At 54.3% G+C, this 26,431-nt stretch overlaps 1 protein-coding gene across 2 annotated transcripts; it reads left to right on the forward strand.

Moving 5' to 3' along the window:
• Positions 1–538: 538 nt before the first annotated feature.
• Positions 539–26,181, forward strand: CTDSP2 (CTD small phosphatase 2). 2 transcript variants are annotated; one of them, XM_050925314.1, is made up of 8 exons: positions 539–850; positions 18,921–19,069; positions 19,756–19,794; positions 20,796–20,897; positions 21,383–21,439; positions 21,990–22,082; positions 22,332–22,517; positions 22,674–26,181. In XM_050925314.1, the coding sequence occupies exons 1-8, from the start codon at positions 787–789 to the stop codon at positions 22,797–22,799; spliced, it is 816 nt and encodes a 271-aa protein (XP_050781271.1). In that variant the 5' UTR covers positions 539–786; the 3' UTR covers positions 22,800–26,181. The 2 variants fall into 2 exon arrangements, with proteins under 2 accessions (XP_050781271.1, XP_050781272.1); XM_050925315.1 differs by lacking the exon at positions 19,756–19,794.
• The last annotated feature ends 250 nt before the right edge of the window (positions 26,182–26,431 follow it).

The raw sequence follows: 26,431 nt of genomic DNA on the forward strand, positions 1-26,431 counted from the left end.
TGCACACTCGGGGAGGGTGTATTTCCCCCACCCTGGCACGGATCACTGGGGTAAACAGAGGCACAACCAGAGTGAGATGCGGCCCCTGGGACGAGAGGCGGGGCCACCCCTGCCCACTCCCTGGCCGGCTGGAATGTTTGTTAGGTAAACACCCCATAGTAAGCGCTCTAGCCCCGCCCTCTTCCTCGGTGGCCAATCAGAGCCCGGGAGTAGTTTCAAGGTTCCCCACTCCAGTCTGAGCGCTTCTCGACCGATACAAAATAACAAAGCTTCGAACGTTGCAACAAAGTAATGGGGGGCGCGTCCCCCACTCTCCTTGTGCGCCGCCTTCGGCTGGCGGGTCTCCTCCCGCCCTCTGTGTGATTTGCCCGGGGTTGGCGCTCCGCAGGTCGGGCTCAGCCTGCCTCGGGGAGCTGCGGCTGCTGGTTGTTTATCTGGAAGAGGGAGGGGGAGCCTGGAAACCGCGCCTGTGTCCCATTTCCTCTGGGGTGTGTGTGTGTGTGTGTGTGTATATATGTGTGTGGGGGGGTGGCTTTTTTTTTTTTTTTTTTTTTTTTTTTTTTTTTTTGCGCTCCAGCCCCGGATTCTCCATGTTGGACCCGATCTGAGAAGCCCGGAGCCGCTGCTCGGCTTGCATGCATGCATGCAGCCTACTCCAGGGCATTTGCAGCTGAGGACCACCCCACACCTCCTACACACAGCACCCCCGCCCCCACCTCCCTGGGCCTCTTCCCTCCCCCAACCCCCTCCCACCCAAAGGATCCCCTGGATCTGTGGGATTGTTAGATGGAAAGCGGTTCTATCATCACCCAAGTCCAGAGGGAGGAAGCCCTGGTGCTTGCAAAACAAGGTAAGGGAGAGAAAGTTAGAAACTTTGCAATGAGAAACAGGAGGCGTCTCTCTCCCCACCCCCACAATCACCCCCACCTCCCCAATCTGTGCAATGGTGGGGAGCTAACTCCTGATCTAGGCAACGTGGGGCGAAGGGGCTGTTCCTGATCTGTGCAAATGCGGAGGGGGAGTCTTTTGCACCCTTTCCCACTCGCGTTCGGCGCAGTAGCGATGTTTAGCGACGTGTGTATGGGGCTTTGCTCTTCCATCTCTGCAGCTACGCGGGGCCCTTCGCCTGCCGTCACACACACCCCCCCTTTATTAATGTTTGCAAAAAGAGCCTTTGAAAGGGGGCGACTCAACCCAGACGCAAAATCCTCACTTGACCCTTAAATGTGCTTGCGATTTTCCTGCCTTTTCCCCCTCGCTGGTGGGTTTGTTTTTTGTCGCTGTGATCGGCTTTCTCCCCTCCTTCCTCTGCTGTCCTGGGCGGCTGGGATTTGGGGAATTTTCATAAACATCCTAGTTATGTGGAGAGGAAAGAATGCCAGGGGCTTCCATGCGTTCCCCCTCCCCCTTTCCGCTGAGCCCAACTCCTGGATTTTCTTGCATTTGAAACGATTTTTTTTTTTTTTGCATCTGAGCTCTTAAAACGTCAGGTTTGAGCTACATTGCTTCCTACTAGCTGCTGTTTGTTCTGCCCCGCCCTTGTCTACAAGTAGGGTGACCAGACGTCTTGATATTAAGAGCTTTGTCTTATGTAGGCAACCCCCCCTCCCCGCCCCAAAAGAAGTGTCTCAATTTTTTCATACTTGCTATCTGATCACCGTATCTACAAGTGGGTGCTCTCACGTTGGTCCAAGGGACTGGATGTGGCTCTGTGCTGACACCTCCAAGCAGCCTTTTCCCAAACCTGGCGTTTGCCAAGCTGGTATAGGAGATGGCAGCGGGGGTAGTTCAATCCCAAGGTGTCTCTTGCTTTTGCCGTGCCACAGGCTGCTAACTTTGCAGGCTTCCCCAGCACAGAGCGCCATGGGTTCATCATGGAAAAAACAAGGCTGACCCAATGGACTTTGCCAGTTGCAGGACACAGCGATTAAAAGATGGATCCTCTTTGGCTTATGTAGTGAAAACCTAGCTGGAGACACGAACCAGTTTAAATGTGCCCCTTATTGGTAGCTCTGTAGTCCAGTTCTGCTTTGGTTTTTTCACTAGCCACTAGTTTAATCTAGGGGAAATAAAACCTATGCGGTGGCTTTTGCGTGTGTGTGTGTGGGGCGGGTGTTTGGAGGGATGAGATCTTGAAATCAGCTGTGCAAAACTGTACTCGGAGACTGAAGTGCGGTGACTGGAGGAGTAGGAATAATTAGTCCATTGTTTATTGGGTGTTTCTGATTGCCCTGGTGATGCATTTGTTTGTGTGCAACAGAACATGGAATTGTCGTCCCTCTTTGAATGCTCTGGGATTGCAGGCGGGTTAATTTGGGGTCTCAGTTTTTCTCCAGTTCCTTTTCCCCAGTGTCTCCATGTTCTTAAAGAGGCAGTGTTATTCCTTCTGGGGCCAGAACTCCGAAAAAGTTCAGGGGTCGATTTATTTCCCTCTGCCCTTCCTCCCAAGTGCTCAGGACCCACAGTTGGGTGCACGTTGTCCCAAAGAGCTCCGCTCCAATTTTTAGGCATCTAAATAAAGGCCCCCCCTTTTTTTCCAAAGCACTGGGCACCTGGCAGCTCCTGCTCAATTTTTATTTTTATTTTTCCAAAAGAGCCAACCACTCCATGGGCCAGCCACTTCTTATGGTGCCTAAACGAGAGCTGCAGGCATGCTGGGTGCACCCAGTGTTTTGACATTGGCGAAACTGTGCAAAAGTCCAGTAGGTTTTGCCCCTTGGATGCTAGAAATCAGCTGTGTGCCCCACCGGGAGTGAAGGGAGTTTGTTTACCACCGTTCCCTCTGGCTGATTGGGCCTACCTACTGATTAGCTCTTGGCAGCAGTGCCAGAGATCTTGGAGGTGGCATTGGCTTTGAATTTGTTGTTCTCCCCCAGCCTCCCACCCCCTTCCTCTTGGTGCCCTGGCTGATACAGAAAGGTTTAATTGAATGCCAGCATCTAGTCGCTACTCTGGCTTGCCTTGTTTCAGGGAAATGGAGGCTCATGGCAGTTGCCCAGAGAAACACTAATTTGGGTGGAGAAATCCCTTGCAAACAAGCAAGCTGGCTCTCTTTGGAAGTTGGTCGGGAGGAGGCCTGTGTGTTCTTTTTTTTTCCTTTTGTCTCGGTGGGTGGCACAGTAAAGGAGATGAATAATTCTCAAGTATTTTATTAGTAAAACTTGATCTTGATAAGGAAGTGGAACAAATGTTGTCTTTTTGGGGAGTGATTAACTGCAAGTCAGAGCGTGGGGGGCACACGGCTTTGGATCCCCTCTTTCCGCAGCTTGCTGTTGGGTGCTGGCACAACGGGGTACTGTTAGCAGGGTTAGTGCAGATGAGATGGGTCCTTCCCCATTACTGAGCCCCTGTGGGTTGTGTGTGCTGATCATCCTTTGGATGTCTGTGGACCCCAAATGACCGTTTCAAAGACAGATTTCCCTAGCGTCTGAACTCCCTAGTATCTGCCTGATAGGAACAATACAAACAGTTTTTGTGTCGTTGGCTTTAAGGGTGTTAATTCCTCTTAAAGTGGAGGTTTCTGTGTGTTTGTTTTTTCCTTTTTGGAGTTTGCCCTCAGCAATTGTTAGCGAGGTTTCAAATATCTAGTTGTTGGACCATCACAATTGCAGTTGTAGAGAGATCCCTCTTGATATTTGACCTGATTTTTTTTTTCTCAGACCCCGTCCTTCCCCACATGATCAGCAGGAAGATAGTCACAGGATTGTCAAACCTTCTTACTGGAATTAGTTTAGAAGAACACTGCTTCATAGGAAAATTGTCATTAAGTCCTTTATTGTCCAATGAAATAAATGATCCTTCGATTTTTAGAGGTTTGGAATCTTTGCAGAGGAGTTTTGAGGTCTTTTCTCAATTTTTTTTAAATCTTGAAAATACAGAGACAAATTTTAAAAAGGTATTCCCACTGTTTGTGGGTGAGATTTGTAGTTAAGGATAATTTATAGACTCAGTAGGAGCTGCTCCTGCTACCTCTGGGATGTTTACAGAACAGCAAAGTTGTAATGGGTTTTTCCCTTCTTAGAAGCAGTGATTTATGTGTAAGCAGGAGAAAGCCAGTGAAATCCTTCTTTCTAGAGGATCTCTCTCTTTCTCTCTCCACTCTGGCTCTAAATGTTCAGTAACTTCCCAACCAGAAAACATAGTTCCTCCTCTTCTATGTGTTTGTGGTTTGAACACAATATCGCAACATGACATTTAACTCAGTCAGCAGCACTAGGACTTTGTATATGTGCATTTCCCCCCATTTCTAGGAACTTCCCAAACTGTGTGTGTGTGTCCCAAAGCAAATGATTCATGCTGAAATGTCCCCAGAGCAGATCCTCGGAGAGGGAAGTATGTGTTCCTTCCATATGTCCTTAGGGACTACAATATCTTCAGTACCATTGAACTCGGTACCAGGTGCACACACGCCACCCCCTCCCCGGGGTGGTTGGTGTTCCTAAAGGCTGGGATTGGGCAGGATTGCTTTTCCTGTTGAGTTATTCTCAGGGCTGGATTTTGATTGCTGCAAGGGATCAGGATTTCTGGTCGTGACAGCCATTTTTGGAGTCAGATCAAACAGCAACATGCTGTATCGACTCCTCTGTTTCGAAAAATGCACTGCAAATTGCAATGCTCAGGGAGGTAACTGACTGGGGGGTGTGAGGCCATTTTAAGATACATTTTAACCAGCCCTTTCAATCCATTTACAAAATAATGGCTCGGGAGCAGCATTGGTTGAGCCCTCTTCCCTTAATCCCACAAAACAGCTTTTCTCTCTTATTTTATTTGTTGAAAGAGAGGCACCAAAAACCTCATTTAGCGTGAATCTGATACTAAAACGTGCTCCTTGCTGATTTTTGCAAAAGAGCTGCAGTTCGGAAATGTTTCTTAATCCCATTATAAGTTATAGCTGTACTTGCCTGGGAAGGACTAGGGACGTAGAGAACATGATGCCAAAGTGTCCAGCAGGAAGGATTGTCTAGTGATTAGAGACCCAGGTTCAATTCCTTGCTTGGCCACAGACTTGCTTTATGACCCTGAAGTGGGACCCACAAAGGTACTTAGGCATCTACAGTCCAGATATACATGCCTAACTCCCAGTTTTGGCTCCACTTTGATCTGCCAAACTCCTGCTGAACCCTGTAGGTGCCTAAACGTGCTTAAGCACCTAAGTTTTCAAGATAACAGTTCCCTCGACGCCTATGTCCTGCCTTTATGCAGGCACAGCAGTGTCTTCCTCGAGGCACCTGGACGCTTATGCCCCGCCGAAGCCCCAGAACGATTAACGAACTGGGGGAAGATAGATGTGCAGGGTCCAATCCGGTAGGCGTGCTGAGAAACTGCCTCCAGGATCAGGTCCCTGTCAGAATCCAACTGGAGGAGGAGGTGAGGATGGTTCCCACCTTAAAATGTTTAGCCCAGTGGTTAGTCAGTTCCCTCTCTCTGCCAGAGGGAAAGAATGGATTTGAACAGGAATCTCCTGCCTTTCCGGAGAGTGCGCTAACCACTGAGCTAGGGGTATTTTGATGTGGGGCTCCCTGAAGCCATGTCTACACTACTGGGGCACAACTGTGTCGCTCTAGTGCCGTAGTGTAATTGCTTCCAACATCAAAAGAAGGGGTTTTCTCATCGGCGTAGCATAGCCACCTCTCCAAGAGGCGATAACTAGGTTGCCGGAAGAATTCTTCCTTTGACCTAGTGGGGTTAATTAGATTGACCAAACTGCATTGCACAAGACCTGACATTTTTTCACAGCCCCAAACAATGTAACTAGGTCCATACACAGACCAGGCCTTAGTCCCTCCTATTACTGCTGTTCCGCTTTGGTTAAATAGTGAAGTCGTTGGGCCAGAGAGAGTCACTGTATAGGTCAGTGGTTAGGTGGGAGATGGGACACCTTGGGTCCAGTCCCCTGCAGGCCTTTGTTTATCCACAGTGGAACAGCTTCAGCAACAGACACTGGGTCCCCCAATCAGAATAGCCCATGGCTTAGTGGTTAGAGCGCTCTCCTGAGAGAGAGGAGTTGACCAGGTGTCTCCCTTCTCTGTCTCTGGCAGAGAGGGGGAATTGAACCTGGGTCTCCCACATCCTGGGTGAGTGCGAGGCAGGCAAGAAACAGCTTCAGTGCTTAAGCTGCCTGACTCCAGGAGTGGGGTTCCCATTCGTGGCTCGCTAGGTGTCTCCTTGCAGCCTGGATTTAGGTGCTTATCTGTGAAAGGGGCAAAGGCTTAGAAGGCCCCCTCCCCATCATTGGCATCTCCCATTGGCTAGCTTAGGTGGCTCCCCACCTCCCATGCTGGATTTGCCCATTGTAAGGCACCTGTCTCTCCTCATTCATTGTCTAGGGACCCTGGTTTGGGTTTTGCGGATTGCGGGGGGGCGGGCGGGGGCGTTCCTGTGAATTTCTAGGTGCCTAGACATTAGGTGCCATGAGGTTGAGTGTTGCAATGCCTAATTCCCTTTGTGGCTCCCACCCTTAGTTGCTTTGTCCTCAGTTCCCCTGCTAGCACTGCTCCATCTCCCGAAGAGTGGTGAAGATAAGAGTGTGTGGTACTCAGATATCATGGTACGGAGGGCCATATAAGTAAACAGGATAGATCTTGCCAAGGATTTATGAATCCCCACACCCTTAGATCTTGTCTTACACCCTTAAGCCTTGTTTTACAGATTAGATAATCACAATGGTTCCTTCTAGTTTTGTAATCTCTGAATCAATGCTGGGATTTCCCCCACAGATGTAACCATCCCAATGTAAGCCGCCTAGCGTAGCTGTGACATGCGCCACCGCAGGGCGATGGACACCAGGGTCAGTGGGGGCTGGGGGGCTACATCAGGAGTTTGCATTGGTGCAGCTACATCAGTGGCAGAAATTCCAACATAGGCTAGGTATTGTTGTTCGACATATATGTTGCAGCGGCACTTAAAAGGTCACAACCAAATTGGGGCCTGTTGTGCTGGGTGCTGTACAAATCTGTGATAAGTGACCGCACCTGTCCTAAAGATCGTATATAGCATCAGCCTCACAGAATAACGTCCCTCTGGGCAGAGGCTTTTAATTGGATTTGCCTTTTATACCTTGTCATGTGCTTGAAATAATTTGGCCTTTTCCTTGTGCTTCGCTATAAATGGTGCTTCCCTTAGAGAAGTGAGTCCTGCTGGGTATTGATTCAGTGATATAATGCAGAGAAGGCCTTTTTTTTTTTTTTTTACGGAGATGCCAATTAATTAGGCAGCGATTACTATGAGCTGATGGGGAATCTACCATGGTGCTCCCCTCCCCAATAACCTGGATCTGCAAACCCAGCCCCGTCCGTTTAAGAGGGTCACACTTCATCGTTCTGAATTGGCCTCTTCCGCACCTAACTCCTAAACTTTGCATAGGCAGGGAGAGGCGCAAGGGCAGCACGGGCTCGGGTATCTTTGGGAGGATTGCAGTGGCTGTGCAATAAGAGCTCGCTGGTTGTAGAACACAGAGGCCTTTCCATCTTAGGCCTGGTCTACACTACGCTGTTAAACCGATTTCAACAGCGTTAAATCGATTTAACGCTGCACCCGTCCACACTACATTGCTCTTTATATCGATTTAAAGGGCTCTTAAAATTGATTTCTGTACTCCTACAAAACGAGAGGAGTAACGCTAAAATCGATATTACTGTGTCGGATTAGGGTTAGTGTGGATGCAAATCGACGTTATTGGCCTCATTATTTTACAGTAGCTACCCACAGTGCACCGCTCCAGAAATCGATGCTAGCCTCGGACCATGGACGCACACCACCGAATTAATGTGCCTAGTGTGGACGCGCACAATCGACTGTATAATATCTGTTTTATAAAATCGGTTTAAGCTAATTCGAATTTATCCTGTAGTGTAGACGTAGCCTTAAATACGATTGACTCCCTCCCCCCTTCACAGCACGACTCCTGGCTTCTTCCTGCAAGAACCTGGAGTGTCGCTGAGCTGTGTTCCCTTTGGCCTCCTCCAGGTGGTTATTTTGTACCGTTGCGGCACCATTGGTGGGAGCTCTAGTGTAGAGAAGGCTCTGGGCCACCATCATCGTTTTTCATGCCCCAGGGGCATGAAGTGACAAGCTCAGATGATGTAGTGTTTAAAACACAGACTGGCACCAGATGCCTTGTCTACACTATTGCTTTTCTCTCCCCTCCCCCCTTTGAAATTGTACTAGCATTAGCGACTGGAAGTAATTCAGAAAGAAGATTAATGTAGGTACGGCCTCTGCGCTTGGGGTGAGGAGCCGTGTCTTTTGTTGGGAGAAACGCTGGTTTGCTCTGGAAGATTTAATAATCCTTAGCACTTATATCACGCGTTTCAATAGTACAAATGCTCACTATGTTAACCTTAGCACTTCCCTTCCCCGCGCTGTGGTTGTGACCGTCCCTGTTTAACAGAGAGGTGACTTGCCCGAGGCCACAGCGGGAGCCGATGTTGGCTCTGGGATTATAACCCAGGAGTTCCTGGATCCCATTCTCATGTTCAGTCCACTGGACCTTATGTGTCAGGACTTGGACTCAGTAAATGGCAGCTGCATAGATGAGACCAAGGGCTGGGATTCCCCAGATGGGAGCTAAGTGCCCTAAATCCTGGCCAGGATGCTCAGCCAAAGAGACTCATGAATTTGACTCGACTTTTCTCTCCTTAATGCAGCTGAGGAAGAGGAGATCTGCAATTTGGATTTTAAAGGCCTGTGTCCCATTTTCAAATACCTGCCACAGTCATGGTGTCTCTTTACTCTGGCAAAGAACTGGTCTACACAGGGAATTTCATGAGCATAGCTCATTCACTGAGCGAGGTAGCCATGCCAGCCTCACCCCTGGCATAGACTGTGCGAGGTTGATGGAAGAATTCCTCCATTGACTGAGCTGCTGCCACTTCTCGGGGCGGTAGAATACCCTACACCAATCATAGACTATCAGGGTTGGAAGAGACCTCAGGAGGTATCTAGTCCAGCCCCCTGCTCAAATCAGGACCAGCCCCAACTAAATCATCCCAGCCAGGGCTTTGTCAAGCCTGACCTTAAAAATCTCTAAGGAAGGAGATTCCACCACCTCCCTAGAGAACCCATACCAGTGCTTCGCCACCCTCCTAGTGAAAAAGTTTTTCCGAATATCCAACCTAGACCTCCCTCACTGCAACTTGAGGCCATTACTTCGTGTTCTGTCATCTGCTACCACTGAACCCTTCCCATCCGCATAAATAGTGTTTACACTGAAGCACTGGAGCTGTATTGCTGTAGTGTATCCAGTGTAGACAAGCCCTGAACATCTCCGACCAGGCAGTTCGGCCTTACGACGGTTGGTGAAGCTATCCTTGTTACTGCCTCTCTGGCTTTGGGTACCTCTGAGTTCCAGGGAAGACTTTGTGAACTAGCGGGTTGGGGTGAGACAACATATTGTCCTGGAAGACTGGCCCCGGGTCATCAGAGTCTCCCCAAATAGCACTGAACCAGTTTTGTGATCTCCTCCTTAAGGCGAGTCTAGACAGAAATTATAAAGGGGAAGGGGCCTGTCCACTGTCTTGTAGAGGAGTGGGAGATAATATCTGACCCAGGTGACATGACTGAGACCTGGAGTGTTGGCTGTGAGCATTAGCTCATCTGGACTTCTAATGGAAGAAACTCATCCTGTCCAGCCACCAACCTCCTCCCGTCAGTGTGTGCAAGAAGGAAGTCCTGGGAAGCTGTGAATCAGACTTTTAACAAGCTGGTGGGTGAAGCAGGGTTATGCTGTGCATCCCAGCCCAGGAGGAATTCCTATTTTTGTGCTCTGTTAGCCTTTGCTAAACAGGTTTAAGCTGGGGGAGAGCCTGTGCTGCCTGCCTCGTCCTCACCAGTTGCCTTCTGCTAGGTGGATGATTGAACTGGCAGCTGCTGAGCCCCAGTGACTGTGGTTGTGATTCATAGGGACTGGACTAGCTGTGTGCCAGGCAAAAGCCATAGCTTCTCCTGCTGCAACTTCTCGCTAAATCTGGGCGGAGGCTGGTATGGAGGATGGGGCATCACTCAATGCTGGGTCACTCTCCAGGTGAAAGTAGGTTTCATTTTACTCAGGGATGGCCTGTGACTGAAAGCCGTTTTCCCCCAGTCCCACATTTCTTTGCTCCAGCAGGAATGACCCCTCTTCAGCGTTGCTCTTTGCTGTCCATCAAACCCTTTACCTGGGACTCCAGGGGCTGGGCCCTGGGATTCCTGTGTTTTGCGCGAGTGAGGACACTGAAGCAAGAGGTGAACTTTTGCGGTTTGAGGTGAATGTGTCACTCCGGTTCCTGAGATATTTTTTTTGGCTAGGGCTAGGAGCAACGCATCCTTTTTTTTAGATCTACTTATTTTGAGGAGATGATCCGTTTGGATTTGTTTGGCCTTTTTTAAAAAGGAAAACCCAACAAGCGGTGCTATTGTCTTCTGTAAGCGCAGTCACCTGCTTGGGGGTGGTTGAACTTCAGACTTGCCGCCTGCCAGTTTGCAGTCTGGGTGACTGCGCCATGTGTTGCCAGAGATGGGGGTGTTAAAAACACCGGAGCTCATCTGAGGTTTGTCTGTCCCTCAACTTCCACTGGTGGTGGGAGTTACAGGGCTAAAATCCTTTGTTTCGGAGGCTGGCATCAGGAAACCTGGAGGGTATCCTGGGAGCATTTCCAGTAGTGTCAGAAAACATACAGAACTGCATGGAAGGGTTTGCCTGAATCTCAGGATTGTTTCAGGGCATAATCTCCTGCTCCGGGGATATGGTCTTTGGCACCCAGAATGCCAAAGTGTGTTTATTCAGTGACTTGTATTTATCTGTGTATTTATCTCCAGCTTCCAGCCTCCTCATTCAGTGGGTGCTGCAGGCTGGTTGCAGGATGTTGGATATTTTACTCCTACACACAGCCAGTGTGCTGCTAAGATCTTAAATCTCTATTCTCCCTGTGCCCTTGGCCCCGCTTACGCCGTGCAGGTGATTGAAACAAGTTGGAGGTTCTCCCCAGGGCAGGTGGGAGATGCTGTTGGGATGTTTAACAAATAAACAATACTTTTTACATGTAATTTCTCTGCTTCGTTACCTTAATGACAGTTCCCTGGATTGGGAATGCGCTAGGATTATTGCAAAGCAACTCCTTCTGTACCACGCCCAGCACCATGCCTGTGCGGATGCCTCTAAGCACAGAAACATGAGCCGCCTCCCCCAGATAGCCCTAGCTCTCCCTCTCCATGATCCTTTCTGTGAGAGGAAGCTGCCAGTGGGAGGCAGCTGTGGGCTGCCTGGACAGAGGGACTGGTCTTTGTTCTGCAAAGTTGCACTGAAATAATGTTCAGGGTCTGACTCATGCCACGGGATCTGGAGTTGAGGAGTGGGGCTGGGTACATGTCACAAGGGCTGGGCTCAGGGTGAAAAGTACCAGGGGGATTGCTACCGATTGGAGCTCGGAAGCTGCACCATCACAGGTCTAGGGTGGGCTTCAGGACTGTTTAAATCCCTCCTCCCTCGTGCAAGGGGAAGGTCCCTTGCTCATGAGCTCTAAATCTTCCCCCTGTTGGGAGCTGCAAAATCTGCGCAAGGGGAAAGGTCTCCTGCTCCTTCCCAGCCCCACTCCCTAGCCAGGGGGCTCTTAGTGCTTGCCGTGTCCAGCCCCTTGGAACTGGTTGATATAATAGGGGCTCTAGCATGTGAATAATTCATGTCCTGGAGCTCCCTGCCTGCCTGCTCTGAAGGGCTCATCTGCTCTGGGACCTGCCATAATTCCTTTCTGCTCTGGGGCCTCCGCCGTTACTGCTGTGGGTTAACCCCTTCCCTCTCGTCTGCTCTGCAGCACCCCCAGTCTGACCTGAGGTTCCACACTTGTCTTGGGAGTGAAGTTGCAGAGAGAGGGAGGCAGGACGCTAAGGAAGGAGGCAGCGGCAACCCCACCTGTTCTGGGAGCTGCAGGGGGAGTCACCTTTCCCTTGGCACTGCTTGTTCCTGGGCCACAGGTCAGGCAAGCTGTCAGGTGCTGGAGACCCTTCCTCCCCTCTGCATCTCATCCCAGGGGATCCCAATCTGCTGCCTTGCCCTGATCTCCCCACACCGGGGACAGGCTCCAGACAGACAGAGTTTCCCCTTGGGATTCCTAGAAGGAGTAGCTAGTTCCCCCAGCCCCACAAAGAGAGATGATCCCAATCCCTTCCTGACTCTGTGAGCTCGTCCCTCCCAGCTACTGACCCTGCTGCACGGGGCCCTGGGCCAGGTCACTGAGACGTGCTGAGGATGCGCTGGGTGTATTTTTGACACTGAGTAACTGCTCTGTGCATCAGCAGCGAATGGATTAATAGGCAGCTTTGGTGCATGGAGCTCACTGTGGGAGTGCCTGGGCCAGGGAGGATGGGGGGGCTCAGCCCCTCAGCATTATGGGCTGAAGCTGAGCTTGCTTCCAGCTGCAGGGTGTAAATGGGGGGTCATCTCCCCTTCGTTATGGGGATGGGCTGGGGAGGGAAGTCTGGGCTTGTTGGGACGGGCCGATAACCCGCCCATTTCCCCTCTGTTGTCATTCTAGCTCCAGTCCAAACAGACTGGAAATTGGTGGGTGACGTTTATTGGGCTCCTCTGGGTGGCTTCCCCTGGGGCTGAGGGTCTTTGAGATTCCCCCCTTCCCCCAGGCAACTAGAAACCCAGAGGAGAAGTAACTACCTGGGGAGAGTCCAAGTGTGAGACCAGGGGACAGGTGCAGTGTCCCAAGACAGAACAGGGAATCGGGAGGGCGGGGTGAGAAGAACGGGCAGTGGGCGGGGACTGAAGTGCACTGGAGGGGTGGGGTCTGGCAAAGCAAAGTGTGGGCGTGGGGTGGGGAGCGGGGGAGGATGTGTGGGGGAGTGACAGAAAGGGGGGTGCCCTTGTGTGCCTCAGAGGAAGTAAATCACTGTCGTTGCACCAAGAAATAGGCTCTCCAGGGGCTGCAGTAGGAAGGTGAGTCTGACTCTTTACAGGGACAATCGGGGTGGGGGTGCTACACTAAAGCCCCCACCCCCAGGGTACAGAGTAGTGGCAGCACTTTGATTCCTGAGGTGAGTTCAGTCATCAGCAAGATGCGCCTCTCTGCTCTCCCTGCAATGGCTGGGCCTGGCCCTCCCTACGGTCATGTCTTACCTTAGCCCAGGATTCTTGCCTCTCATTAACCTCCAGCACTTTGGCTTGGGTTGGAAGACCCACCCCCGCACTCCAGTCTGAGTGATGGGTCCCCGAACAGCGAGACTCTGGAAGGGAGGTGGCGAGACCCCACCGCCTGCAGCATCCGGCTGGAACTGCCACTGTGGAGACAGAAGATCCGGAAAGTAAAATTTGAGGTGGACAAATGAGATGACAGCTGCAGTACGACAGCACCCTCTGGGCCCAGAGACTATGGTGATGGGTGCTCTAGAAATACCGGAATTGGCAGGGGGTGATGTTCTCACAGCAGTGACTTGTCCAATGTCTTTTTCCTACGAGGAGCTGGTGCTGCTATGAGCCCTGAAAGCGGTTTGGGGAAAGATGTTTATTGGATAATAGAAAAAATCGGAGTGATCCATGCTGTGGCCAAGGAAAAGGTCTCCGCTGACTTTGGATTCTTCTCACAGATGGTACTTGGTATCCCTTGAACCTCTCCAGTTCATTATCCCTCTCCCTGTTCCTGACCCTGGCTCCCCTGGCACATAGATTTGCCACCGTTTGAGACCAGGCGTCCATCGTGACCAGGAGCTTGTCTTGCAGAGCAGCCACCCCGGCTCCCTGCAGGATGTTGGGCCTGTGACAGTGGTACCCAGGGAGCCACCTCAGGAGAAGTGGTTGGATACCATATATACCACAGCCTCCTGTACCTTTGCCGCTGGCTACTTGTCTCTTCCTCTCAAGAGCTGCATTGGAAACTGGGTTACTGTAACTGACTTCAGTCTTGGCTATTTTGAGAGCTGCTGGCTGACTCATGCATTGACCTACGCCACCATGTCCCCACACCTTGGTGCACCTCGGCATATACGGTAGGAAATACAGTATTTTCCAATGAGTGTGTTTTGGCCCATAAAGAACCCAGTGGTGCTGGAAATGCTCTGGAGGCTCCATTTGGGAGCCATGTCCCTGACCCTGTTATGCCAGGGGTTGGGAGCTGGCCCTAAGGAACTCACTCTCCATCTCTCTCCCCCTTTAAAACACATACATGTGATCTCAAGCCACAGGTGCTCCTCTAGACAAATAAGCATGTGACAAACGTGTTTGATAGCAACAGGGAGGTCAGGGTCCTCTTCACAGCATCAGGCGCTCAATCTATTTATCGTAACAAAGAGAGGGTTAAGGGGTGGCTTGATCCCAGTCTGCAAGTACCTACATGGGGAATAAAAATTTGCTAATGGGCTCTTTTGTCTGCCAGACTGAAGTCTTAACAGAATCCTATGGCTGGAAGTTAAAGCTAGACAAAGTCAGAAGAGAAATTAGGCACCTGTTTAACAGTGAATGGAATTAACCATTGGAACAATTTTACCAGGGGTTATGGTGAATTCTCCATTACTGGTAAACAAGAGGGAATTCCGGGGCATCCTATGGCCTGCGCTAAGCAGGAGGTCAGACTAGATGATCACAGTGGTCCCTTCTGGCCTAGGAACGTTCCAACGACCTTTGGGATGGTTTGAAGCATTCCCAAGCTAAGGCTCCCTGAAAAAACACTTCTCTTGATACTACCCCGGCAGCCCGACCCCTCACCCAGCATGGAAGCTGATCCCAGCTTGCCTGCTGTTCCTGGAACGTGCATGTGAGCTGCGCTGGGGGAGGTGTGTGTGTGTCTGCTGACTCATTGACTGCAGTTGTCCTGCTTGCTTCCTGATGCATCAGCTGGAGATGCAAATTCAGAGAGGGAGCCAGGTGGGGTTAGGTTGGGGCTCAAGATGAGCATAAAACTTGGAGAGTGGAGAAGGCTTCTTGAGCTGCTCATTGTCTAGTCTGTATCAGCCAAGTCGCCTCCTTCCTCCGGCCCAACATGAAAATAGAAATCCACAACCTGGAAAGATTCCCCCAAGGTGGGAGTGGATCTATGGGTCGGGCGCTAATTCCAGGAGAAGGATTGGGTTCCAGTGTGGTCTGAAATGTCACCAGGAGTGAGAGAGTGAAGTCAACTGGGCACGGGACACTGAAGTCTGTACCATAAAGAGATTTTTAAGGCTTGTCTACACAGGGAGTTATTCCAGAATGGTTATTCCTGTTTTACTCCGGAATGAGAGCAGCACCTGCATGTGGAGGGAATTGGGAATAGATAAACTGCTTTATATTCACACCCTACCTTAGTCTGGATTAACTTTCATGTGTAGACATGCCTTCTCCATTTCCATGGCTCATGGCTACTTTTTGTTTGCGATGGATTTGTTTTAGAGGTGATCAGACTTCCTGATTGAGGGGGCAATTTACCATGCCCTGACCATTCAGCATGGAGTAACTGGGCAGGGAGTATTTAGCAGCAGCCGCTGCTAGAGCTGGGATACTGGACACATTGGGTCCACGGGCTGCTGTGGTGGCAAACCCTCTGTTCCTATATCTTCTTCAGTGGGGCATTCTCAATGTTTGTTCCCCTAGGGACACGTTCCTGGCACTTCTGGGTTTGGAGAAGCCCCAAAGAGCAGATAATGCAGTGATGGGGCTGGGAGCATCTGATCTGGAGACTTGAGTTTGACCGTGGCTTGGGGGTTCTTGGTTGCTGGTCGCGTTGGCCATTGAGCTTCTGCAGCTGGTGGAAGAGTGAATGGTGCTTTCTCCCTCCCGGTGCTTAGCTCAGCATTGTGAAGGAGACGGGGAAAGAGTTTTGGCCCAAAATGGAGGTTTTAAAAAGGAAATTTCAGATCAGCTTATGAAGAAATTCTCTGACCAGGGAGGAACAAGGAAATGCAGCAGGTGTTATAAATTAATCTTAGCCCGGGAAATGTGCTGGGTGTGTGCGTGGGGGTGTGTGTGTGTGTGTTTGCTTGAGTGTGTGTAGGGTGGTTGTTTTGTTCCACCCTGTGTGCCTCCTGCTGTCTCCAGGCCTGGTACCTCCCTCAGAGCTCTCCCAGCACCCCGCAGAGCCTGTCCCTTTGGATTGTCAGCAAAGCAAACATCAGGTTTATCATTAACCCAGCCCAGCCCTGAGCCAGCCAGGCTCATGCTGGGGTGGCCAAAGGTTCCGGCCCTGCTTCTAGCAGGCAGGTCCATTGCAATGGTTCTTGTCACAATTAGGAGCGAACCCCTGCATTTGTCTCTGTAAATGGGAGGTGGCTGGTGCAAGGAGACCATTGGCCCGTGATCCGTTAAGGCTAAGGTTTTACAGACTCTCTGGAGCCAGCCAGTCACCTGCCCAGTTGCCCTTTCTGTGCCATCCTATAACTTCTGCACCCTGACCCTGAGAATGGCTCTCTTGGTATGGGGCTAGGGCTCTCGGGAGGGGAGCCATCACCGAATGCGGCTGGGGTGATTAATGCCGTTTAACCTCGTCCACCAGAGCACGGTGCCAGAGAAAGAGGAAATGCTGCTGCAGTTATCGAAGGGGGACGGGGATGGGAACGGGGACGCAGCCTGATCTTTCTCGCTGCCGGGAGCCAGCGCAGGGAGCTGTAGATGCAGATTACTGATGGGTTGGGGTCACTGCTGGCCCCAGGTTCCTCTCCCCAGTTGCAGTCCTGGGGACACTCTGCTCAGATCTCTCCAGGATGGGACGGGGATGGAGCCTGCCAGGCGAGGCACCGCCGGGTGCATGCTGTGAGCATGCAGATGCATGAGTAACTTTCAGCCCCCTGAAGAAGGTACTAGTTGCAGGAGAGGTGAAGGGGCTTGCCCAAGGTTACACAATGAGTTGGTGGCAGAGTTCCTGGTGGGAGAATCCTTAGCCTTCAGTCCCGCTGTGCCTTTGCTGTGGCCATGCTGCTTTCCCGAATGTGCGGGGGCTTCAGTCAGGCTGGCTGCACAGCGGCGCTGGTGTGAAGTATTTTCATATGGGCTTCACTACAACTTGCCAGCCTCTGACTGCTCCTCTGGCCCATGGGCTGTGTCTGACTGTGCTACACTGGGACAGGGAGATGCCAGGACAGGTGGGTGGATCTCTGTTAAGACAAGGGCTGCGTGTGCTCAGCGCCCTTGAGAGATACCGGGCACTTCTGGAGCCCTGGGTGCAAATCCAGGCTTGGGTCCCAAGAGCAGATAAGCCCCACGTCTCCTCCATGGAGCATGGTACAACATTTGGCCTAGTGGGCAGCCTGTGCTCGAGAGACAAGTGTGGTGGGGTGGGGGGGAGTTGGGAGAGTTGTGGTGCACCGTGCTTGGAGTTGGCCAGTGCATGGAGTTGGCCAGTGCGTGCTGGGGGGGAGGGAGGCAAGTGGGGCAATTGGCCCCAGCCCCGCGAGCCCTGGCCCAGCAGTGATCTGGGTCTTCAGCAGCATTTTGGCGGCGGGGGGCCCTTCAGTGCTGCCGAAGACGCGGAGCGACTGAAGGGCCCCCCGCCGCCGAAATGCCACTGAAGACGTGGACTGCCACCAGATGAGTACAAGCGCCGCAGCTCCCGCACTTTGCCCCAGGGCCCCTGAATCCTCTGGGCAGCCCTGGTGCGCTGCCCGGGGTTAGCCAGTCAGCCCTACCATGCCCAGGTGCCCATTTGTGCTTAGACGCTGCTGGGCCTCAACACCTGGTTGCCTGGAGGGGCTGGTGACTCAGGTGGCATGGAAAGTGATGGGAATTCTTCTCAACTGCCTCTAAACCCCAAGATGATATGCTGGGACTGGAGGGGAGCAAAACCTGGGGTGCAGAATGACAGCGAAGGGGGTGGAGCCAGAGGGTGCAAGGGAGGGGCCCCGTGGCACCCCGGGGCAGTGGAGTTATGGCATCAGGATTGTGCTGATGGAAGGATGCAGTTTCTGGAGCGTGACTCGGGGCTGCTCCGGAGGGCGGCCCGCCGACTGCAGGCTCCAGACCTGCTCTGCCGCTCCTGCTGGTCTGACCGCGCCGACTCCTACTGAGTTACTCCTGCTTTACACCAACGGTAGCGAGATCGGGCCTTTCGTTTTCAGACTCTTTGGGAGGGAGGGATGGGGGTCTCAATTGCACAATGGCCCCAGAGACGCTGCTGTCCCTCCCCAGGCCAGTGGCTCAAAGCCCGGGCTGGCATCTCCGCCCTGTGAACAGCTGCCTGGTTTTCGGGGGGGCGGGGGGAACCTTGCAGAGTTTTTTACTGCCTGGTGCTCAAGAATGGCTGGATTTCCCGCGGGCTGCAGCATGTGTTGTCCCTAGCTCACCTCCCACCCAGGCTCAGTGACCCTCACTTGGCTAATGATCGCGCTGGGGGGCTGTGACATGTGCCCCCCAGGCTGTCCCCCCCACCATTGGCTCTGAGCCAGGGGCTGTTTATCTCACCCGCTGCACCAGCCTGCCGCTTCCCCCTCCTCCTGGGGGCTCCCCCTCCCACCTCTGGTCCTCCAGCAGCTCCTGGACATGACTGTACGTCAAAGGTGCTGGGGACTTGCGGGTCCGCAGCGCCACCTTCTGGCTGCTACTCAACATTGCAGCCCTGGGTCCCTCCCAGTTTGGGGCTGGGAGGGTCGCAGCCTTCAACGGCGTTGGGTGGGATGGGGCAATGGGGAGGGACGCGTGGTGGTGGGTTAGCACATGGATGGGTGAGGACTATTGGGCTGAATCCACTCCATCCTTCAAGGAATTTTGCCCCCAGTCCTTTGCTTGGATTTCTGCTATGGTTCATTTTTCAGGGGCTCACTTGTCCCCTCCTCCCCCCCAGTCCTGCTCTGCTGGGCCCATATGCCTCACTGATTGCAGCCCTTGTGCTGAGCTAGTCTCCCAAACACGCTGCAGTGGACTGGATCTCTCCCGCCAGACCCTGCAGTACCGAGAGGTTGGTCTGTATCCCGCCTGGGGCGCCGGCTTTGTGCGGGTGACCTTCTTGCTTACACTTGGCTGTGTTTCTCGCTGCTTGTTCCAGGCTTGGTGTCCAAGTCTTCTCCCAAGAAGCCTCGTGGCCAGAACATATTCAAGGCGCTTTTCTGTTGCCTCCGCGCACAGAATGTTGGTCAGTCGGGCTGCGGCGGGGAGCATGCACTGCACAAGGAGGAACCCAGCACCATCGCTAAGGTAAGGGGGCTGCAGGGCAGGGGGGAACTGGAGCTGGGCTACCGACCCGCTAGACACCGGTGTGTCTGACCCCACGTAGGACATGCCTGTGTCTTAAGAACGAAGCTTGTTCATCATTGATCACGGTAAACCAAAAAGCCAAAGAGTCTGGTTCTGTAGCCTTGCTGCAGACATGAATAGAAGGAACCCTCTTCCAAGCACAACCCCCTAAAGTCGCACCCATCTCCCCCAAAACTCATAGAGCAGGTGCGGGTGCAGGTACCCCCACCTGCTGTGATGGGAATGTTCCACCAGGTGGCAGCACTGGGCCCCTTCTCCATAAACAAGTCTCCATATGCCACCGCATGAATGTGTGTCTGTGTGAGAGAGAAATACCTGCTGCAGTTTTGTCTCTGAGCCCTTCCCTGCTTGATCTGTCTTAATTCTCATGTTCTCTGGCTGACCCAGTGCTTGTGCTGATATTCATTAGCCTTTGATTATTTCCTAATTGATTTCTCTCCCCTTCTCTCAGATGAGAATTGTTGTAAGCACATGGCAGCAAATTGGAGGGGAGTTCTGTCCTGTCCCCAGATGGCTAGGGGTAACGGGCGGGTTAGTCCCCCCGCCCAGTCAGGGCCACGCTGTCTCTCTGCTGCTGCCGGCTGTCACCCTAATACCTGCGTTTCTCCTCTTCTTTCCTGCTTTAGTCCGATCTGCTGCAGTGTCTTCAGTACCAGTTCTACCAGGTATGTGCTAAGCAGCCGCTGGGTATTTGTGTGGGTGGCTGAGAGTCCCAGCTCCAATCTCCCAAGAAAATGCCCCTTCCTCTCCTACGGAAACAGGCCCTGATCCAAACCCACAGTATCAGTGAGAGTCCTATGGATTTTGCTTGGGTGTTGGCTCCAGCCCAGAGCGAACTGCCTTCCCAGGGAAGGTGGAGAAGCTTAAGATGTAACATTCCCTTACTCCCCCTCACTTCAAAGTTCCCCACTCATCCCTGAGCATTGTGGGATTTAGACCACTCCTCCACTGGAGAAAAGGTAAAGGTCACCATCTTTTAGCGCCACCATCTCGTTGCCAGAGGGTATTGTGAAAGCCAGAAGCATAATTTAAAAGAGAAGGAGATAAGTTCCTGGAGGAGAGGTCTATCAATGGCTATTAGCCAAGGTAGTCAGGGACGCAGCCCCATGCTGTGGGTGTCCCTAGCCTCTGACTGCCGGAACCTGGGACTGGACGACAGGGGACGGATCACTTGATCATTTCCCTTTTCTGTTCACTCCCTCTGCAGCATCTGGCACCAGCCCCTGTGAGAAGACAGGATCCTGGGCTAGCTGGGCCATTGGTCAGACTCAGTATGGCCAGTCTTATGTGCCCCAGTCCATGCAGCTTTGGCACGAGGTCTCTCCCCAGTCCCTGGCCGCTCCCAGTGGGAATTCAGGATGCTCCTGATAGGAGCTGTGTAGATCAAGGAGGGTAGTAATTCTGTAGGGTGCTCAGGGTCATGGGGAGGGTATCACCCAGATATCTGGATGGGATGTTTAGAGTCTCCCTGCTGGTCCCCAGTGAAATACCCTCCAGTGTCAGGACATGGACGGACACCCCAACTCGCTGTGAGATGGGGGAGCTGCTGGAGGTGAGGAGCCTTCTCTCTTTGGGGAGGAGCAATTCAACCTGTGAACTGCATATGAGCCGGGGCCAGGGCTGCTCCCCAAATCCCTCTGACAGCTGGGCGTGTATCTGCTTGCAGATTCCCGGGACGTGCCTGCTCCCCGAGGTGACTCAGTGGGACCAGGGCAGGATCTGCGTGGTGATCGACCTGGATGAGACACTGGTGCACAGTTCCTTTAAGGTGACCCCACGTGCTTGCTCAGGGGGTAGGGTGGAGGGAGGCTGCTCTTGGGAAGAGACGGTGTGGGGGCAGGAACAGGTGGATCTGGCTCTCAGGAGCTGGGTTCTGAGCCACTGCTGGCCATGGAGAATACTTAATCCCAGATTCTGTGAATGCCCCATAAATGGGTGACGCATCGGGGGCGCTGAGGGCTGGAAACGAGGCATGAGATGTTCTGGGAGGGGCTGGGGCAGCCGGGGAGGTCGGGATCTGCTGTGCCCCATTGGCTGGAGGGTTTGGAGCAGGTCCTGGAGGCTCCTATGTGCAATGCTCCTCTCTCGCCAAAGCAAAATTCTCTGACACCATCTCCCCCAGAGCAGAGCCAGATGCGTGCAGAGACACCATGGCATGCGTGCTCTGTCTGGTTTCCCATTGCCCCTGGGGAGCTGGGGAACCCCCTCTGCTGCCCTTGTGCTAACAGACCCCTTGATTCCTTCCCCCCTCAGCCAATCAACAATGCTGACTTCGTAGTGCCTGTGGAGATAGAGGGGACCTTGCACCAGGTAGGTGTGTCCCTCTGATGGGGTGGGTGGTGCTGTGACCAGAATCTGTTCCAGGAGCGGGGCCCATCCTGGCCTGGGTGCGAGGAGGCCGAGTTCCCTGGGGCTGCAGAGGATCTGCGGAGGCCATCGCCTGCTTCAAGTAATCCAGGATAGGCTGTTACTAGGCAGCACGGCCTATTCTTGATTACTTGTTTCAGGAGGCGGCTGCTGGCACCGGAGGAAGATGGACTCGACAGGGCTGGGTTCAGTGCCGTGAGTGGTTGGGGAAGGGGAAGGGTGACGGGACCTGGGCTGAAGCCCCCACGCTGGCTGTAGCAGTGAGCACGGGGCAGCCCCTCCGTCCTGCTGTCGGTGCCCCTCCAGCTTTTTTCCCAAGGGGCAGCTTTGGGCAGGCGGCGCTAGGCACCAGGCTCCATCTGCTTGAGCATAAGCCCCAGGCCAGTGCTGGGGACCCTACCCCCTGCTTGCCAGCATTGTCCCCCCCGGGGGCTGTGTTCCCCTCACCCCGGCGTCTCTCCTGCCCCCTGCTGATGGTCCCTTCCCTCCTTAGGTCTATGTGCTCAAGAGACCCTTTGTGGACGAATTCCTGAGGCGGATGGGGGAGCTGTTTGAGTGTATCCTCTTCACTGCCAGCCTGGCCAAGGTAAGGGAAACCTGGAGGGGTGTTTCCGCACATTGCCAGCCTGCTCCGGGCAGAAGGGACGTGGTTGGGAGAGGTTCTCTGTGCTGCTGGCCTGGCTGTGGCCTAGCCATGGTGGGAGAGGGGAGATCTTCTGAGCAAGCTGAGCTGCTCCTGCTAGCCCTGGCGCTGGGCTGCGGGGAACCGAGCCGCTCCCGCCACGTGCTGGGGGAGCCCACTCTAAGCAAAGTGCTGCTCTCTTGCTCTTACCAGTACGCCGACCCGGTGACGGACCTTCTGGACAAGTGCGGGGTGTTCCGTGCACGGCTCTTCCGGGAGTCCTGCGTCTTCCACCAGGGCTGCTACGTCAAGGACCTCAGCCGCTTGGGTCGGGACCTGCACAAGACACTCATCCTGGACAACTCGCCGGCCTCCTACATCTTCCACCCGGAGAACGCGGTGAGCCCCCCCATCCCCAGGCCACGGCTGAGCTCCTGGGGGTGGCTAAGTGAAGTGGAGACAAGCCATGCCCCTTTGAGGATCTGGGCCCAGCCTGCCTTCACTTCTCCGTGGAGCTCCTGCTGACCCTCCCCTCCCATCCTTGCCCCTCTGCAGGTGCCTGTCCAGTCCTGGTTTGATGACATGGCGGACACAGAGCTGCTCAACCTCATCCCCATCTTCGAAGAGCTGAGCGAAGCTGAGGACGTTTATACCAGCCTCGGCCAGCTGCGGGCGCCGTAGAGCCTCCAGCGCCCTGGCGGCCCATTTCTGCAGGGGATTTTCACTCAGTGCCTTCGCTAGCAGCTGGGAGGAGGTGGTTGGGCAAGGAGTTGGCTCCCGGGCCCCAGTGGCAGTGCCAGAGCCCTCGCCTCTCGGACCAGGGCGCAGGACGGGGTGTTGGATTGCAGAGCGGGGAAATCTCTGTAGCCCCGGTCACAGGTCTGAGCCCGTTCCCTGGTAGCCCTGGGGTCTCTGCACTGTGGGCTGCAGGGCTCCCCACACTCCGACTCGCAAATGGGGCTCTGCTTCCCACCCCGCTCACCTCCCTGACACACAGTGCCTGCGGATTCCACATGGGGGGCCTGGCTGGGCGACTCCTGCCATGGGGGGTGGGGAGGGTTGTGCATCCCAATGCCTCCCCTCTCCCCCTAAATGCAACTGCCTGAATGGCCAGCCAACCTCCCGGCAGGACGGCACTCCAGCGCTCCAAGGGCAAACGCCAGGTGCCCCCGGCCCCTGGAGGCGTTCCGCATGGCGGGGCAGTTGCTGCAGCACCTTTGCTGTGGCTTTCTCCGAATCCTAGTCCCACTGCCGGTGCCTGGGGCTGGGCCAGAGCCCTGCCTTTGCCATCCCCACCTCCCAGTCTCGTCCTCCCATGTGGAGCCACTGATCCCATTCCCTGTAACCCTCTCCTCCAGGATGCACCTACTGAGGCCTCTGGAGTTGGAGCCAGGCCTGTCTGGGGTCAGCATCCCACTCCCCAGTTCCTCCCTGCCCCAATGAGGCCCAGGCCCAGGGTGACTCATATCCTGAGGGAGACTCTCCATCCTTCCTTGTCCCTTAGTCTGCTCCTTCCAGGAGCTGGGTCTCCAGCCCAACCAGATTCCTCCTCCCTGGCCTGGATCCCAACCTCGGGCCAGCGTTGCTCTGAAGGATGTTCCTGGAGCAGCCCCGGCTGGGCTCTGTGACTCCCAACAGCTGCCGTTGCCCAGTGGAGCTGAGATCCTTGCCTCACACCAATTGCCGTTCGGCTCCAAAGGACGGGGAGATGCTGAGAGCGGCCTAGCCAGAGGCTGCCGAGTTGATGGGTAACTTTAAACCAAAGCCACGCTCCACCTCCCTAGCTGGATTAGCCCAAAGCAGGGGCCGGGGGGAGCACCTTTGAGCTGCAGGGAGAGGGTCACATTGGCCTCGTGCTGCTACAGTCCAAAGTGGTGCCCTCCATCTAGGGGACCAGGCCCACCGCTGCCCTCCATCCGGGGCATGGGGCCCACAGAAACAAGCTGCTTCCTCCTCCACCACCAGACTGCCTGGGCGAAGACCGTAACGTCCCCTCCGTGGGGTGCTGAAGGGGTCGGGAGCCACATATTCAGTGTGAGAAGGCCCCCACTGAAGTCCCGGTGTGGTGACGTCTTCAGCTTCAACAGCTCCTGCAGGTGGTCTCAGGAAACGCCCACTGGAGCTGAGCCCCTGGGCGACATGAGACTTTGGCACCAGCACCCCCAGCTCTGCGTTGTGCTGACCCCGCTCTCTCTGCACAACTTGACTTCCCCAGACCAGACTGGCGAGACAGGGCCCTTCCTCTGCCCTCCGGCTCTCTGATCTCCCAGCATTCCTCGTTGGTTCCACACCAAGGTGGTGCCGCAACACAACCCCGCAAGGCCCAGAGGCATCTGCCGGGATGGAGTTTGTGGCATGTCATAGCCGTGGCCACCCCGATGAGTGATGGCTGCTCCAGCCACCTCTGCCACTCTGGCATTGGCAGCCGCCCCTCTCCATCTCGGTGCCTTCCCTTCCCTGCTGCACCTTCGCTTTGGCCTTTCCAAAGAGAACCAGCTCTTCGTCCAAGCCAAATGTTGACCGGGTTGCAGGCAGTATCCCCGCTCTTGGGAGGTGAGCCTCGAGGGGGCTCTCGGGAGGGCTGGGCTGTGGCTGTCGCTCGGCCCGCGTGGCGTTGGGGCCTGGCGCAGAGTCCCTCCGGACTGGCAGCAGGACGGACTCTGCTGGGCTGTTACACTGTCAAATGCCATTAGGCCGCAGACCAGTCCGTGCTGTGCTGGGGGCACCCTTGTCTGGGCCTGGTCCCCGTGTCTGACCCGCTTCACTTCCGTGAGCAAGATCCGGAGGCAGCTGTGCCCCATCACCAGCTCGGGCTGGCCCCCGCTGGGAGGTTTGTGGGTTACTGCCAAGCCCCAGACCTGCGGAGGGCACCGTGGGACCAAAACTGTGCGACCCATGCCTGGCTGGGCCCTGGGGCAGGCCGGCCCCCGTCCTGCCCTCGTGGGGGTGCTGTTCTCAGGCCCAGCTGGGAAGGGCCGGAACCTGTCCGAGTGACTCAGAAGGAGCAGGGCTGCCAGCCTAGGCTTGGGGTCGGAGGAGCTGGGTGCAGCGAGTGGGGCCAATGGAAACCTCCCCCCTTGCAGGGCTCCTCTGCTCCTCAGTGACTGGGTCCTTATGGGGGAGATGTTAGTGTGTGCCGGGAGCGGGGACTCCAGCTGTGCAGGGGGAACCCGGCAGGGAGCAGTGGAGCACCAGCACCGATGGGGTGGCGGGGGGGGCACCCCAACTTATACTAAATACAGGTTTCCTCTCCCCCCCTTGAATTCCCTCCCTCCTCAGGAACGCAACTCTTTCAATGGAGCTTCTCAGGACCCTTCCTCCCCAACCTCTGATGTGGCTTGAAATGCCCCTTCTAGGATGTGAAATTGGTCCCTTGTTTGCTTCCCGTCCCCCCAGGTGGGGGAACCACCATACTCCTATCTCGGGGTTATTGCATCTGACCTGTTCTCCCTCCTGCCCTAGCCCCACCCCTGCACATACCTGGGGGACCTCCCCCAGCATCCGGTCCAGCCCCACTCCTATCAACGGCCTCTGGTGAGTTACCCCGCAATGCACGTGGCTGTGGGAAATCCCCACCCCCTGTGCTGCAGCCAGGAGCCCTGAGGACAGGAGAGTCTAGCTGCAGGTGCTTGGGCAGGTCTCATGCCTCCGACACCCCAACTGGCAGCAGGTGAGCCCCAAAATGCAGCCTGGCTGGGGCCTCGGAGCTGGGCTTCCCCAGGCTCCTTCCAGCATTCACATGCTCACCTGAGCTCATTGATTTGCCTTTCATGTGGGGCCATGTTCCCCTAAACCCTACGGCTCTGCTCAGGCCCCCCCTTGCAATCGGGAGGGTGCCCCCATTTCTCACGGTGGGGGTCTGTGCACTCAGCGTGAGGCCCTGGGGTGCCCCCCCCCCAGGGCATAAAGATGTCGGTTGCTTTGGAGACACAGTCACTTCCTTTTGTTTGTTACATTTTTGTCTTATTCAAAAGAAAAAACTTGAATCCGGCCGCTGTCTCGGTCTCTTTCTATTTTTGGAATCTTTGTATTAACTGCGATTAAAGCCAGGAAAGGAAAGTGACTTGGTCTGGTTATTGGTTCAGGGCCTGGCCTTTTTGTGCTCATTGTCTCACAGTGACCCCTACAGGCTCAACCCAAGACTGAAGGCCCAGTGAGCTGGGTGCTGCATAGACATTGACCCACCAAGAAGAACTTAGGCCCAGATCCTCAAAGGTATTTAGGCTCTTTGCTTCCATAGACTTCAAGGATCCAGGCCCTGCCATCTAAATACAAGGCAGATGAGGGGAAACTGAGGCACAGAGGGGGGATGT

This window comes from Gopherus flavomarginatus, chromosome 16 (genome assembly GCF_025201925.1).
Source record: "Gopherus flavomarginatus isolate rGopFla2 chromosome 16, rGopFla2.mat.asm, whole genome shotgun sequence".
NCBI lineage: Eukaryota > Metazoa > Chordata > Testudines > Testudinidae > Gopherus > Gopherus flavomarginatus.